Source organism: Centrocercus urophasianus, unplaced genomic scaffold (assembly GCF_019232065.1).
Source record: "Centrocercus urophasianus isolate 14NV4802_14NV808 unplaced genomic scaffold, USGS_Curo_1.0 seq_23, whole genome shotgun sequence".
Taxonomy (NCBI): Eukaryota; Metazoa; Chordata; class Aves; order Galliformes; family Phasianidae; genus Centrocercus; species Centrocercus urophasianus.
The window spans coordinates 6,557,620-6,574,428 of record NW_024884789.1 but is presented as its reverse complement, the minus strand read 5'-3'; the positions used below and the strand labels follow the sequence as shown (position 1 = coordinate 6,574,428).

The following is a 16,809-nucleotide window of genomic DNA, read 5'->3' as shown; positions in this document are numbered from 1 at the left end:
TGTTTGTCCCCAATGGGCTTTTAGGTCTTTTGCACATGGTCCAGCAGAAGTGGAATTGCCTTAATTTAGCAGAGCTGAGAAATGCAAAGAAAATAAAGCAGACAGGAATGCTCCTTTGAGATACTCAGTATTGTTGAGTATAGACTTTCCCAGCTATCCTTTGGTGACCATAAAGTATATTTATATGATGAAAAAAACCAAAACAGGATAAATAGTGAATTTCAGGGATGTCATGTTTATTTGTCTCCCAGTGAGTCTGATAAGAAATGGACTAGTTTACATACACTTTTCCAAGCATCAGCACTTTAAACTCTGCTTTGGCTCTGAGAGTTGAGCTAGGCTCTTTCTCACCACTAGTGATATTTCAGCACTTGGAATGTGCCTATGAATTTTGTTTATGACACACGAACCCAAGTTGAGCCTTTCTTATTTTCCCCTGGGGATCAGTCCCTCGGGGCCACTAAGGATAACAGATAGTTTCCCCCAAACAATTTTAAACAGTACCAAATGAAACAAACAGCTCTTGTCTGTCTGCATCCTCAGTTTCATCACGAGATGTATGTGTCTGATGAGCAGATGGAATAAGACTGTACAGAAAAGAAATAATAGAAAAAAATAGGAGAAAAAAAAAAAGGCTGGCTGGTTTAGTTTGGCTTTCTGTTCCTGGCCTATTAGAAGGCAGTTTTGAGATCAATTCACAGCACATCTAGGCAGCTTCATGCTGCTCTAGTGGTGCCAGTCGGTTAACTGACCTGACTTGCTGAATGTTCTGTGACCATAAGATGGAACAGGAACATTTTAGAGTCTCTAGAGCAATTCGGTAACCAAGACATCCCATTAATTTTCTTGGAAAAATCGTGTGGGACCAGAAGAAGTTAGGACAGATTACAGCAGTCCCAAGGCTCCTGCCTGCATGTCTTGGTCCTGGCAACGCAGTGGCTCTGTATTGAGGATGACCTTCAGTGACATTACGTCAATTCCTGCCCAGTCTCATCCCAGTCCCCTGGGATGGTCTCAGCTGTAGAAATTCTACCACCAACAGGTGTCTGAGAAAGTAATGGTAAAACTGTTGAGCTGACGAATATGAGACTTTTCTCCTGGAAACTTCCAGGATTTTGTACAAAAAAAAAAAAAAAAAGGAGGTATTAAGCAGAGGTTCACACACCAGGAAGAAGAGGCTAAGAAATTCTATGGGTTATGAGAGCCAGGTCTTCTCAGGCGCATTTGTCTCAGGAATATTAAGCAACACTAAATAAATTGCTAAAGAAGGGTAGATCTGGGAAGGTTCCTCCATTTTCCTTAATCCCTGCCCAGCAGAAAGATGGACTAGGTAGGAAACAGGACTTTTCCACCCATGATTAGTGGAAACCTCTGGAAGAGGTTTGTTCCCAGTTCTCCATCCAGACTGCTTGCATGTTCCTTATCCTCAGAGCACTTGTGCCTGCATGCAGCAGGAGGAATGAATGCCTGGTCTTGGTAGAAAGAGAGAGCAAGACAGCCCTGCCCGGAGAGGGTGTTTTGGCTTTAATTTAACTGCAGCCATTTGCTGGTTATTCATTTGGTTCTTTTTTAATAATTACATGTGTGTCGATATCTCTCTCTTTTTTTCTAGTTTTGCTCTTTTTTATTTTTTCGTTTACTTTATTTTGCTTTTTTCTTTTTTCTGTTTTTTTTCCCCCTTTAGGTTTCAGAGAAATTATGTTGAATCCAATAAGCCTCCCTGGACATTCCAAACCTCTTAACCAAGGCATTTATGTTGAGGATGTCAGTGTTTATTTCAGCAAAGGACGTCATGGCTTTTAAAAACTCCTTAAAAGTCCCTGTTCTGATGTCAAGTTTATAGGCTGTGCCCTCAAAATGGTGGGAAGCAGTAAGCGTGGTCTGTATGGATTGAGGTCTCCTCCTAATAGGACTCTACAGCCCTGCCTGTACACACGTTAAAGCCAACTGAAACTGTGGTTTTCTGTCACCAGATAACAGGGTTGTTCTTTTCCTCCAATGGTCGCTGTGTTCGTTAAATATTCCTGCAAGGCACAACAGCAGCAATGAGAGCAAATAAAGAAAATTAAACTCAATTGAGAGGAGTCATCCTAATAACACAGTAAATAATTGTACTTTTTGCTTTAAAATAAAACACAAAACAAAACCAACCGAGCCAACCAAACTGACATCTTTAGTCATGTCCTCCCTGCTTGGAGTTTTCCTTGTAAGCTTGTGTCTTCGCACCACCCAGTGAATGCCGCCATCACCTCTTACTGTGGCACCGCGATGGGAGCTCTCCCAAAGCGATGAGGCGGGAGCTTGGAAGAACCTAAAGCAGAACGAAGACTTTTGGTAAGAGCAAAGGCAGCCCCGCTCCCAGTCCTTGCACAGAAATTAATGTCGGAAGGAATGATAAACGGAAAGAAAAATCTTACTTCTCTGACAGGAAGAGAATGTGGTTATCTTTGAAGTGCACATATTCTAGGAGGCTTTTTTTTGTCTGTCTGTCTGTGTGTGTGTGTTAGAGCAGCGCGTTGGATCTGACTATTTCGTTGTCGTGCTCTGGTCTCTCCCTGCTGCTTGAATGATGAGCTTTATCTGAGGAGGTGCCTGGACTTCCCGCGTGGGTGGAGAATCCATAGCGCAGGAGGGTCCGCGTCCTTGCCAGGACCAGGGCAGTAAGCAAAGTGGAAAACCGTATCAGACGCACGCAGTTGCTGGATCTTTTCCAGCCCCATTTAGCTCTATCCTGTATTTCTACCCATGTAGAGATTGATTGTAACCCAGTCACATTTCCCAGAACGATCAGCTTGAGACAGACTGACTCAAGGGGAGGAAAAATAAGTATTCTGTTGCTTCTTCTGTGGCATAAACAGGAATATCAATCCTGTTCTCTGGCCAATATTCGTATTCTCTCCCCCTCTCCCTTCCCACTTTTGTCTTACTTCATCCAAAGCCTCTCAGATGGAAAAATAAACCCTTTGATCCTGTTCTCAAGAGAAGCCAGCTGCCCTTGTAGCAACTTGCAGGGCTTTCCTTCAACTCTCTAGATGTCACGTGTATGGGGAAATACAGATTTGCTCACACGTATCAGTGAAAATCTATAAGCAAAGCAGATTTTCTCAAAAGGAAAAAAGAAAAACAAAAAAACATAACAAAACCTCCTGAAAGCTACAGGCTTGACCAGATCTTTTCCTGAGAGAAGTATCGAACCAGGAGCTTGCTCACCAGCTACTCTGCTTTGCTTGCCTTCTCGATGGCCCAAGATGACCTTATGACCAGAGATGTCAGCATATCACCAGCCCAGAAGGGTTGCTGCCACTGGAAAGAATCACAGTCCTTGTCCACCAGAACTGGGGAGAAGCCTCAGAATGGGATGTTCTGTCTCATCCTGCCTTTACAGGCGACATGCATGGACCACCCTGGGGACGGCCAGGAGGTTTCATTATCAGCTTTCCCGTAGGGGTGTCCCTGGGAGCATTCCATTCTCTTGCTTCTTTTCCTGGTTCGCTCACGTAAAAAGATAAAGTGCAATAGAAGAGTACAGGAGAAACGGTGGCAGATTGCTTTAAGTTAACGGACATGCCTTATGGGGGCATCTGCGTTACGACGAGGAGGCCCGGTTCAGGTTGGACCACTTCACAAACCATGACCAAACTCCAACGACGTTTCCAGCCTGCACCGAAGCCGGAAACGCAAGTGGTGCACTGAGAGAGGACCTGTGGCCATTTATTGACATTGCGATTCTGCACACGGAGTGAGGAGGACCTTCCCGAAGCAGATCTCTGGGTGCTTTGTCCAAACTGAACTCCCCATCTGCTGGGAGTCATCCATCTGACTGGGGGATGCCTCGTCCGTCTGAGCTCTCTCCTCTCCGTAGCACTGTTCAGGGGACTCTGCTCTCAACTGTGTGTATCAGCCGTAGAGACACATCCGTGGGCCTGAACCAGAAGCCTATATCTGAACACCCTAGCAGAGGAAGGGTTGAATTTTGCAGCTCAGGTCCATCTCTGCTTAGAAGAAATCCTCCGGACCCTACAGCATAATTTAAAGCAGTTCTCCCCACTGTGATCAATGTCTCAATTTGTTTAACACCAGTTACAGTCTCTGGTTCCTCACTGCTCAAAACAGATGCCAGTCATGGCTGTTTGTGATTGGTGGCTTTAAGTAGCAAGTCTAAGGATGTTGTTCCTTTTTTTTTGTTGTTGTTGTTTTTCTTTTCTTTTTCTTTTTTTTTTATTTTTTACATTTTATTTTATTTTTAATTATTGTACATCATTACCTCATTTTCCGTCAATGCGACTCCTCCATCTTCGAGCATTCTTATCTTGCCATAACTATCATCCTGTGCTAATGGGAAATGGGACGGTCCCTTTTCACAGAGACTATAGGGGTGTTCAATGTCTAGTTTCTTAATAAACACTTTATTTTCTAACGAAACAGCTGCATCAGGCCTCTTCTTTGAAGACAAAATAAATAAATATTCAGAACGACACGTCCCATAGTCCACTTCTTCGTGAGATGTCCCATGCGTGGGGAGTCTGGTTTGTTTGCATCTTCAGGGTGGGGATGTGGGGGTGGGATTTGTGGCTCTGATGTGGACGTTGCTCAGGTGTAGCTCTTGCTCCTGTCTCTCTGCTGCTGATCTCAGTTGACAACACGTTGGTTTTTGTAGCTCAAAATAGTAATATCCTCAAGGTGAAGGTGGTTCTTTTGGGAGATGGTGTTAGGGTTTGCCAGTGCAGATTTCTGCACTCAGTGGAAAGTGTTTTATTAGGAGCCTTATCTCTCAGGGATCTCGGCATTAAAAGGTCACTGCAGTGTGCATTTCAGGATGTGCTGTTGCTTCTTGGCTATGCAGGTGTCCCTCTTGTTTCTCCCTAGGAAGGATGCTTGTGATGTAGAGTCAGTGAGGGGCAGACGAGTGGTTCCTCCTTGGAAGTTCACATAAGGATGGTTGGATGCTCCAATAGAGAGGAGCTGTTCTGCAGCTTGCATGGCTTGGCTCAAGGATATGCTTTAGTGGCTGTGTCTTAGTGTTGTTAACAGGATAAGTTATTTATGTGATTTAAAGCTTCTGCGCCAGCCTGCAAGTAACTGTGGGCATGAGGCTGGGGGCATGTTTGAGCTGAGTTGGTTGGATGGTGCTGGAACACTCATGGAAAAACTGGTGAGAATTTTGATGAGAAAGCTAAAGTGTTCCAGCATCTTTCTGTTGCTGTAACTTCCTGGCATTAATTTCAAGCAAATGTTTCAAAATGACACTGTGAGTGAATTTCTGCTTGCCTTCGCCTTCTAAAGAATGTCTCTAGAAGTGACTGGGCGTTGTTGTTCACAGGATTGGTGATGGCTGAGATCTTTATCTTTTCAGGGATGTCTGCAATGCCTGGGATGAGAGGTTGTCTCCTGACAAATAACATGGGCTGGCCAGCTGAGCTGCATTGGATGTCATCCCTGTTTCCTGCTCCTTTTTGATCAATGGGAAGCAAACAGGTGATGAAAGCTCTGCAATATCCTCCCAACCACTCCAGGGTCTATTATCTGGTTTCGCAGCTCGGCAGCATTGTGCACAAAGGCTTGATTAGCTAACTAGTTGGCCTGCTGATGTGGTCAGCCTTAGTCCAACTTGCTTTGTATTTCAGGGCAACTGATTCCTTGTGTATGAGTTCCCATGGTGTTTTTATTGCTACCAGTTCCCAAGGAGCTAGCATAACTATGCTCCAGGGCTCTACATGTATTATGGAGGGATTGGACACTTCTTTCTCTTTGTTTTTGCTTCTTGGTCGTCTCTGTTACCTGATGTACTCACGTTCTTTGAGGTAGCAGGGCCATGAGTTGATGTTGCTGTTCTGCTCTCCCTTTCTACATTGTGGCTCCTAAACTATTTACAGTGCTTATTACTGAATGAGTTTGGGTGCTGGTTTGGTAGGATGCAGGCAGTGGTGTATATCAGCTCCTCCTGTAAATGACAGCCCTGCCTTCCCAGCCCTTGAACAGTGTGGAAGCTGCAGGTAATCAGGCAGAGAAATGATGTGTTGCTTCTTTGTGTTCCTCTAATGATATGGAGTTATGACTTTATACCTGAACTGAGTGTGGTGAGCACAGGACAATTCTGGCACAATAATACTCTGCACAAAGGAGGCAGTGTGCTTTGGGCTTGGATTTGCTGCAGACGAGTGTTTGGTATGTGTCATAATGAAGGTTTTTACCAAGGTATTTTGGTCCTGCTGTGTGTTGTGAGTCTCCATAGCTGCTCATTCCAGCTGCGCAGGATGTTTCTTGATGCTCTTTGCTGCTCTTTTATTTACTTAAATGTGTGTTTATGGAGCCAGCCCTTCCTTCCTAAGAGTCTGAAACCCCCTTTAAAGGTGGTCTACCTCACCAGCACGAGGTCTTTAGCTTTCCCAGCATTTGTCTGTGCCATGCTGGGTCGTGGGAGGGGAGCACAGCAGGACAGAGGTCCCAGGAGACAGTTGGACAGTTGGAAGAAAGCGCTTCTGCCATTTCAGCAGTGCATCACCATTCTGCTCTGATCTGCAACTGGAGCAAGCTGCAGATCCTCAGGGTTAAGCCTGGGCATTAGCAGAGGATAAGGAAGCCTAGACACAGTAGTAAAGCCAAAAAACACAGGTCTGGATGAGCAGTGGGAAGAGAGCAACGCAAGAAATCAATATTGTGTGACTTTATTTTTGTTTAACATTTGGAAGTGCTTCTGGTGGGGTTTAGGCAATAAGCTGAAGAGTCCTTATTAACTGTGTATTTACCAGTGCCTCCAGGCCCTGATCTTTTGGCAGAAAAAGTTAAGAAGCTGTGGGAAAATAAACACCTCCCCTTTGAAGGGGGAAAAATGTGATGGAAGACACAACTGGAAAAGGTGTTTTATCTGGTGCAGCATTGTATCTTCCTCTCCTGTCATTTGCTTTGCCTTTTTGTTTTTTCCTTGGTTTCCCTGATGTCCTTCCACCCTCTCCTGACAAACAGGCTCCTTGGTGGTGTCAACCTCTGGCCTGGTGTGGCCAGACTCTGCATCAAAGCATTGGCTGCCAGCCTCATGTCTCCAGCAGCCTGAGCTTCTTGCACTGCAGGGATGTATGGCAGGCCATAGGACATCCTGCCCCATGTCCATACAGTGGGGAATCACGTAAATTCAACCCATGATCCCCAGAAAACAACAGAGGAAATCCAGTGGTTAAAAAAAAAAGTTCATTTGTCCAATGTGGATTCTTTCATGTTTCTAAAAGTGCAATTCCTACAAAGCAGCACCAAGAAGGTGAGTGATGTGTGTTACCCTCTTTGGTGCGCTCTTACTCGTTAGCCCTGTATGCTGACAAATGGGAAATACACATCTTGGGCACAGGATTGCAAATATACTGCTTCTGCTTCTGCTGGGAGCTCAGTTTGGTTGCTTCAGTTCTTGATGTCAGTATTCAGTTCTGATTTTCACCTCCTTGGATGGACCACAGCAGTTTTGGGAGTTGTTTGTCCATCTTCCTTGTTGGGATTTGGTAACTGGCTTCCAGAGAATTGGTAAGTGCCTGCTCCTATTGAAATCAGTAAAGAAACAAAAAGCAATGCTAACTGGGGTTTTTCAAAACAGGGTTTCGAGGTGGAGTAACGTCTTTGAGTTTGTCAAGTTAAGAATTGGGATAAATCCCAAAACCAACTTCCTGTGCTGGTAAATAGATGCAAGATGATTTCTTAGCTAAGAGAAAATGATGGTCTCCAGCAGTGAAGCAAAGTGCACATGAACTGTAGTATTAATTTTGAGTTTGTGAGTGTAACTGCTGACTAATCAGCAGGAATAAATTTGGGTTGCTCTTTACAAAGCATAGGGATTTGTTCCAAGCACTGGTTAAATGATTTGCACTGCTGCTACTGAGTCATTTGTGACCTGTTCCTGATTTCTGCAGATAAGATGGCTTCTTGTAAGGGTTTGCTTATGATTTCAGACTGTTTGCCCTTTTTCCTCCAAGGTTTTGCTTCAGATATTCATGTTATGAGACAGGCTGACTGGTGACACTTTTGCTCACAGGTTGAGTAAGTGAATGTTTGAGAGGCAGCCAGGAAGGTAACGTGCAGAGGTGCTCTTCTGTAATCCTGTATTTGGGGTTGTCCTTAGCCCTGTGTTTCTATTTCATATCTTGGGACGGGTACCAACCCACCAGGTCTGTTTGCTGGCAGAGAAACTTATCACTCGCTATGGCAATTGGAATAGTCACAAGCTTGTTTTAAGAGCAGGGGAGCCTTCACGGCTCTAGCCTGGTTTTTGGGAGCAGCCTTTGATCTGTGCATGGGTCTCCACCTGCAGATGGCAGAGGGCTGCTGCCAGAGGTCAGCCTTTTCCTGAGAAGGCAGAAACAGCCAGACTGGAGTCACATTAGGCTCAGTGAACTGCCAGGAAGTCTGAAGGAGCTAATCGTGGCCCGTCATTATCTTAAGTGAGTGAGAGGTGTGTCCAGGCCGTTTATTAAGATAATTGAGGTGGGGGCAGGGATATACACAGTCTGTTTTGAGGAGGCAATCGAGAGTATTGCAGCGGGTGATACAACAGAGAAGGCACTCAAGGTCTTCCCAGCTGATGCTCTGCTTATGTCCAGGATCCGGTCCAGCAGGGATTCAGCTCTTGGTGCCAATAGGCAGGATTTAAAGTGGAATCAGGCTTTTCATTTTGCTGCATCAGTTCCCAGCAATTTTTGGGGATCATAGGAGCTGCTGTGCACAGCACAGCTTGGTAGTGCCTGGTTCATTCCCCTCAGTGTAGTGAGAGTGGCTGCAGGTTTGATTTGTGCTTCCTGAGACACATTTGCTCATTGACTGATGCTAGAGGGGGTTGCAAATTTAGGAGTGTTTAAGCTCCAATCCTGTACTCAGCGCTGCTAGAACAACTCCAGAGATACACAGCCCCCAAAACCATCACATCTCACAGTGCACAGATGTTACAGGCAACTGAGAAAGGACTCACTTAAAGGCAGGTAAGTGCCAATTTTTCTCCTCCCAGGGAGCTATTGTATGTGATACACTGAATTCAGACCTCTAGGAGGAATTATTGTGATGGATCTGGTCTAAATGCATAAAGGATAACTGCCTGCATGAGACAGTGTCAGTGAGAAACTGTCAGTCCCTGCTCAGGGACTGGATGGGGTTCTTCTGTCTGGAAATTCTGCAGATCCAGCATTGGTGGATGGCTGAAAACCAGAAGAGCAAAAGTGCTGTTGGAGGCTGGGATTAACCTTCAGAAGAAGACAGCAAACTTCCTGCAGTATATCTCGAATGAAAATATTGCTCTGTGACTAACAGGTTCCTTTTAATCCTGTTAATAACAGCGGGGATTCCTGAGAGTTGGGTTCTGTTCTGTGTATGTCCTTAAGCACTCTTACGTGACTGTAGAGCATGAAGTACCTAATCTTGTGCCAAATGTCCTTCCCCAGAACCAGTGGTGCTGGCCTCAGCCTCAAAGAACATGGGCAGATTGATACTTAGTTTTGCAAAGGAAGGAGAATATCTCCCACCAAAATAGCAGAGAGACTGTTAGGAACTAAAGAAGACTCCTGAGCATTTGTTGGGAATCCCTGAATGAGTAAGGAATGACAACATCCCTTATAAAGAAGGAATTATCTAAGAGTCCAAACAGCAAGAATGAGCAGTACTGGTGAGCTGTAGATGCAACATAAATCGGGCTCCTTGATCCTGAAAGAACCACTAAAAAACTATTTGGATGGTCCTTCTAATGACCTTTTGGAACTGGTCTGTGCATTACCTTATGACACTCTGAAGCTCAGGTTTGCCAGCTGTCAGATCCATCAGCATTGGGAGGAGTCATTGGTTGGAAAGGAGGGTACCTTGGCACTACATCCTTGGAATTTCCTGAAGTAATGTTAATGTCTGGAGATCTGAGTCAATGTTTGCTGGTCTTGGAGCAGAGTTGTATGTATGTCTGCGTCTGCATGCATATTAGGAATTAAATATTGTTGGCAGAAATGTTGTATGGGGTTTCTAAGAGAAGAGACACCAGTGGTAAATGAGATCATCTGCCCAAGGCAGAGAACTGGAAGTCAGGATGGTGAAGTCCTCCGCGGATTAATATGATATCAAGGTAAGTTTCTGCTGCAGCTTCCCCTTCTGTAGTCTTGCATAAATCCTTTAAATCCCTTGTAGTGCACTGGTGGTATTTGTACACTTGCTGCTGGGGATGGATGAGATCGTGGCTCAGAGTCATTATTCAAGTGCGCAGTTCTTGGGACCCTCAGCAGCAAGCACATCCCTGTGTCACAGCGACAGAGTTGAGCTCTTCCACAGTTCAGCTTCAAGTTTGGAGTAGCTTCTGGGTCCAGAAAGGAGCAGGAAGCCATGAGGGTCCTTTCCCAAGGGAGATCCCAGCCCAAGTGCAGGCATCAGACACACTGCTCCCTCGCAACCCCTGAATAAAGACTTTTCTTCTAGGAATAAGGATTATATTTATATTTTAAGATTCCATTCATATCCCAAGGATGAAATCCAGCATCAGAACTGAGGAAATGCTGAGGGTCTGAGGCAAGGAACCTTCCATTATTTATTGTACTAAATTTTGACCTGCTAGCACCTTATCCTCCTGATTCTGATTTTGCTTTGGGAAACCCTCCTTCCTCTTAAAGACAGCGTATTTAAAGTACTTCCCTACTTTTAGTAGACAAATCTGATCTGCTCTGCCACTTGTTTTACTGCTTGTTGGTTGGTCTTTAAAGAAGTAAAGAATATGTACTAGTATATGAGAGCACAGCAGGGCTGCCAGGCACATGGGCTTGGATGGCGAATGAAGCTTGGTGGTTCCTGGCAGTCAAGTGGTTGTAGCACAGAAAGCATTTATGTTTCTTGGATGGAGGCTGATGCCAATGATTAAATCCAGAGTGTTGCTGCATAGCACTGGTTTGTGATGTCCTGACCTTTTGGCAAAGAGAAGCATTGAAGATAACCAATATCATCTCAGCACTAGAACTCAGAGTCAAAAAAGTGAAAGCTCGGATGGCAGAGGGTACTGGTTCGTTGGTTTGTGTATTTGTTTTCTGTTTGAAATAGTAATCTAAGGGAAGGGCTGGAAGTTGAGATTTCATTTTATAAAACTTTGGTTTCCCTATCTCAGTTATATTTCTGTAAGAATTCAGGCCCTGTCTGCCCTGATTAAATGGCTGAATGGTGCATGACAACAACAGGATGCTGTTTATTGCTTTGTTACTGCCTATTTAATTACTGCGACCAGTTTATTGGTAAGAGTGACATTATTAATGCTAAGGGATGGAGACACCTTCCTTTTCCATCACTACATGGCTCCAAGGCTGGTAGGATGCAGCTTTGGCAGCAAGGTGAGATAAAGAGGACATTTATTTGCTGCTCTTCACTTGTGGCAGCCCGAGAGCTTATGAGGCCGCAGTCTAACCCAGGTTGTTAGTGTGATCCAAGTTAAAAATAACCCCACTTCCACCTCTGCCTCCTCCAAGGTTGTTTTTTACCTGGAGGATTTCAGGGCACAGCTTTGCCAAACTGCAGTGACAGCACGAGGCAGGGGAGTGCGGACGCAGGCATCCGTGGGGATGGGGTGGTTTCAGCATGAGAGCTGGCAGCTTGCAGTGAGTGCTGAGACAGGCAAGTAGGCTGTTGCAAAAACTGGAAGAGAAGTGGTGGGGAAAGTTGTGCTCTTCCTAAAGATTTTATTTTTTAATGGAGAAACCTTTCGAGCTTCTTTCAATTCATAATAAAAAGCCGGTTGAAAAGGAGAGGGCAAATGAAGACAGTGAGGCTTGCAAACTTCCTTTAAAGTTGGAAGGTCACCTTTAAAAATGGATGAATGCAGCGTTTGGAGGAAGCTCGGAGGCAGCAGGCCTGGGGTTCAGCAGTAGAACAGGAGGCTGAACAAAGATGAAAAGAATCCAATAGGGATCTAGGAATAGCCACAGAGATGCTAAGGCCTGTGATAGGCTGCATGGAGGGTGTGTTTAAGGGTTGTTCTCCACCCTCCCTCTCAAAGCTGCTGCTGTGCTTGGGGATGTAGAGGGAAGGAGCAAACTCAGCACTGCCCAGAGCCAGTGGGGCTGTGGAGTGTGTGGGTTGGGCTGTGTGCATGCTGAAATGTGGAATAAAACAAAGGCATGGCCTGCCCGTTCTGCATTCAGGGATGCTCTGTAACCCTTGCTGCGTTTTCACCTCTCCTGAGACTCCTCAGGGAGTGAGAAAAGGGTACTCACAGCAGGGATCCTGATAATGCTGCTTGGACAAAGAGCTTTTGGGCTGCATTTTGGGTGATTTCCCACCTCTTGTTACTTTGGGACTCTCAGTGCACTGGTGACAGTTGAGGCAAGACCGCCATGTTGTGTAGCCATATCCCACCTCATGCTAGAGGCCAACATACTGCTAAATACTTGATAGTCCTCAATGAACTGCCTGAGAAAGAATGTTGAGGAACCTTTGTAATCAATAGTAAGACTTTCTATGGCTGAGGCTATAGTATGGTGGCCATTCTCAGAAAGGGAAACTGAGACACAAGATGTTGCCATCTCCAAGCTGATGCCTGGAGGAGCACATGGGAGTGTGTAGCCAGGCAGGAACGAGGCCCTAGGGAGGCATGGGGACTGTGACCAGGGAAGCCTGTGACACTGGCACTGGTATCTGATGCATCTGTTCTGGTCAGAAGCTCTTTGTGACAGAGATGGAGTAATATTTCTTATAAGTTCATCTCAGCACTGAACTCATTTCATATTTAAGCACTTCTTGCCTGGCTTTCCCACTGAGCCAAGGTGCAGGGCCATCAGACACATGCCGTCTCTTGCTTATTAAGTGCTTTAACAAGCCCAGCTAATTACAGTGTACTCAAGGATTTTCTAGCTTGTGAAAGCAGTCCCTGTTTGTTTGTGTCAGCATTGTAATACATTAATACACCAATTAAACCACCGTGTGCATGTGTTATAGCTTATAACATATAGCTTAACATATAGGAAAGCATGTAGCTGTCTTTCATGTCGACTGGAGCTCTTCTGGCTGCTCCAGCTCTGCAGGGGTGTTTGTGGTTTTATGCTCAACTTTGTTTCCTATGGGATCTGCATTCCCTACATAAGAACACAGTTCAAACCCCTAGCAGTATGCTGTTTTACAAGGCTCTGGCAGACGCAGGCAATCTCTGTTGTTACGGTTTTGCTGTTGCAGGAGAGTTCCTCAGTGCAGATGACACAGGTGATTTGTGCATGGAAGTGTTTCTTCTCTCCCTCCTGTCCTATGGGTTCAGCAGTGGAAGCAGCTCTGTGTGGTGTTTGCATTTGTTTCCAAAGGGCCCAGCATGTTCATGAAGCCACATGGGTAACGGGTGATAATCAGTGCATAGGGCAGAGTGTGAATCAGTGCAGGGATAGGTCTGGAGCAGGCAGTGAGGGGCAGAGGGAAAAGCCTCCTGCAGTGTAGTTCTACTGCAGTGAAAAGAAGGCAATCGTAGGGGGAGGAGAAAGAGAAAAAGCAGATTAAAGGAAATTGAGCAGCTGTAATAAATACACTTGAAATTGAAGAGCATCTAGGATGCAGTGATTATATTCCCTGCAGAGCTGAAGTGCTGAGGAGGGTCTGTGGAAAGGGCAGCCGTATGAAACCACTGGCCTTTCAGCGAGCAGGTGCACAGGGAATGCAAAATGAGTTGAGAAAGCTGGCCGAGCTTTAATGCGGGTCTTTAAGGTCCAGTTGGGAAGGCTGCTCTAAACATTCAGTCTAGTAAAAAAGAAAGGAAGTAAAAGAAGGAATGGAAAGAATGAGATTCATGGGCTATGGAAAGATCCATGGGTTATGGAAGAGATGGAGAGATCATGATGGGGCATTGCTGGAATATCACAGGGACGACAGAAGGAGGAAGAAGAAAGTGGAGAGAAAACAAAGGGATGGAAAGCAAAAGGCATATGAGATGCCGAGGGCATATATCAAACAGTGAGGTATTTTTGCACGTAAATATCTGTGAGAGACAGTGAAATTACTATCACAGCAAGGGTTGACTTGGAGAACATTGAGCTGATACAGAGGGTATGGAGAAGAGAAGTGAGTGCTTATCTCAGGAGTGATGTATGAAGAACTTAGACTGGCCACTGAGAACAAAAGCCAGCTTATGTCAGTGATAAGAGGAGAAAAGGATTGTTAAATGCTTTTCATCTTCTGGAATTGCAACCAACTTTATGAGGATGAAGAGGAAGCTCTCCTCATATCAGTGGCCAACTGCTGAAGGGCACCAGGCAAGGTGAGCATCCCCTACAGATGGAGAGCACATCCTGTAATATCCACACCTGTGAGCATGCACACAACTCACTGAGCTTCTTTAACATTTTAATTTGCATGTCTAAAATGGACCTGATTGATGAGAGTTGGAAGGTGGTGGGCATAATGGGGACAAGATGTGGTCTTGTTTAATGTCTGCTCTGGGAAGTTCTTGGAAATCTTAAACCTAAAGGGATGCTGTGAAAGAACGGCTGGGAAAACAACACCCTGTGAAGGCCAAACTTGCGTGGCTTGAAATACTGGGAGACCACACTGACCTGATTTGCTGGGGTTCCCCAAGGATCCAGCTGCCACTATACATTTATCTGTATGGGAAATTCAGCAGATATAATTCACTGAGACTTTCAGCAAGTATTTGACAAGGACTGGCACCACAGATTAATGACTGAAGGCAGAAACATTGGTTGGTGTGGCATTTAAAATAAGTCTGCAAAGCAATCTTGTCCGAAGAGCATAAGACAGAAGGAAGCTATTGTTATTGCTGGAAGCGTTTCCAATTGGAAAGAGGTTGAGAGTGATGTATCCTGGAGGTCAGTTTTAATCATTTGTGTTATTCGTAATGCCTGCTAATGGCCTGCAAGGGAGCACTGAAAGCAGGAGACAGAGTCACCTCTACTGCAACACCATGGATGGGAGTCCATCAGAGTACATCAGCACCAAGCATGGCCAAGGTAGCACACATGCCCAATGATCTCCTCTTTGGGGTTTGCTTAAGAGAGGAATCCCAAGAGAGACAAGTGGACCCTCCTGCAATGCTATGAGCAGCGCAGGGAATACTCTTACAGCAGAGGAGATGGCACATGGGGAGACTGCAGGTTAGGCAACAGAGAAGCTGTTTTGCATATGAAGAAAGGATAAATGAAGCAAACTGGACTGTACAAGAATCTTTTCATTTCTGGAAGGAGCAAAGAGAAGGAAGATGTCATTTTGAACAGCTCAGTAATTCTTCTTACCTTTGCTGTTTTAAAATTTTGTCTTCTCTCTTTACAATTCCAGTTTCTAGTCTGGAGACCTTGTAACAGAGACTGGACATGAGCCCTGTTTGCAGGCTGTGCAGATGCAAGTGAAGTTTTGAACTTTGGGTGCTCATCTGTTCTCAGATACTAATGTGTGTGGCTTTGCCCATCACTTGAACAATCTCTGCCCTGAGAAAAGGTTAAGGGCTTGATTTAAACTCAATTGATAAAGAAAAGGCATCAGAATGACCTGTAAAATACAAGCTGGATCACTGTCCGAGCTCAGATTGCAATAATGAAACAGGATTTGCAGGCAGCCTGGTGGAGTAAATGGAAATAGGCCTCTGATTTTTCCACATTACCATCCCAGTATCTGCTGGTAGCCCTCTAATTAAGACAATTCAGGAAAGCAACATAAATACTCTTGTTCAAGCCATTTTCCGATTAAACAACTCCTGTCCAAGGCAAGTAAGAAGGAAAAAAACAGATGGATTATAGAGATCATTCCACCATTATTCCCTGCTCTGTGCCCTGCAACACCACCCACATATATCCATCCACAGATCACTATTACCAGCCTTGCAGGGTGCAGTGAAGATCCCTTTCATGCCTTTGCTTCCTCAGCTATCTGCAAAATGTTATTTCCCTTTTCCTCCTTTCACAGCAATCTTGCTTATTTTGCTCCCTTCCACTAGCCGTATATTCTTGCTATAAAACTTCAATACACAGGTTTTAAACTTAAGCTGTTAATCCATATATGATATACACATGAATGTGTATATATATACGTATATATATATACACAATCTTGCTTTTGTAGTTGAAGAGCCTTGTAGGTTCCTTCCCCATATGTTTTGAATACCAACTTAGCATTCATCCGATCCTCACACATAGTTCAGTTAAAGCTGAACATGCACCTTTTCACCATCTGCAATTAATCATGTCTTCTGAGGCTACCAGCACTGCAGAATATTTTCTTGAGTCTCACCACGGCCCGTAAGAAGAATTAACCAGTTATTTTTCCCCTGGTGCAGACACTGGTGTTTTGGCACAAGAGAAAACTCGACAAATTTCTTTTTCCTTCTGCACACAGTGCAATTTTTAATGTTCTTCTGTGAAAATTTACCCCAACTGTCTGGCTCATAATGGTGCGAGACATTGCTGAAGAATGGCAGACAGAAAATGGACAAATTTATGGTGTCTTATTACCCTGTTTTCTCCCTGTGTTGGGAATGTCAGAGACAATAAACCACGGCAGAATCTCTTTTGTAATTATAATAAAGGCAGGACATGGAGAGATACAATAAAATCAGGGAACAAAGAGCAGTGTCCTAATAAGAGCATGTGGTTTCTTAAGTAGTCCTGAAAAGGACGGGGGGATTTCTCTTCGCATTAAACATTACAGAAGCACCAGTCCAACATTCATCAAGTCCTACCTGTGACTAACTCAAACAGCAGCAAACGGAGAAGAAGCCCAAAACCTCCTGGACTTGGATGTCTCAATGAGGACCAGCTGCTGTCCCTATCAGATTAGCTAATTCTTTTGTACTGTAATTTTGGAGCCCAACAGGCAGAGTTGTCTCGCATTACTCCTCCT

General features: G+C 44.7%; 1 protein-coding gene across 2 annotated transcripts in view; it reads left to right on the top strand.

Moving 5' to 3' along the window:
• The window catches only part of NTRK3 (neurotrophic receptor tyrosine kinase 3), a 177,440-nt gene that overhangs the window by 116,139 nt on the left and 44,492 nt on the right, over positions 1-16,809 (top strand). The window contains exon 13 of one of the 2 annotated variants that reach the window (XM_042824712.1): positions 1,685-4,366. The exons of the other annotated variant lie outside the window; for it this stretch is intronic. Within the exon in view, the coding sequence (XP_042680646.1) occupies positions 1,685-1,803 (119 nt within the window). The 3' untranslated portion in view covers positions 1,804-4,366. Of the gene's footprint in view, positions 1-1,684; positions 4,367-16,809 lie in introns of those variants that run through there. 2 annotated transcript variants of the gene reach the window in all.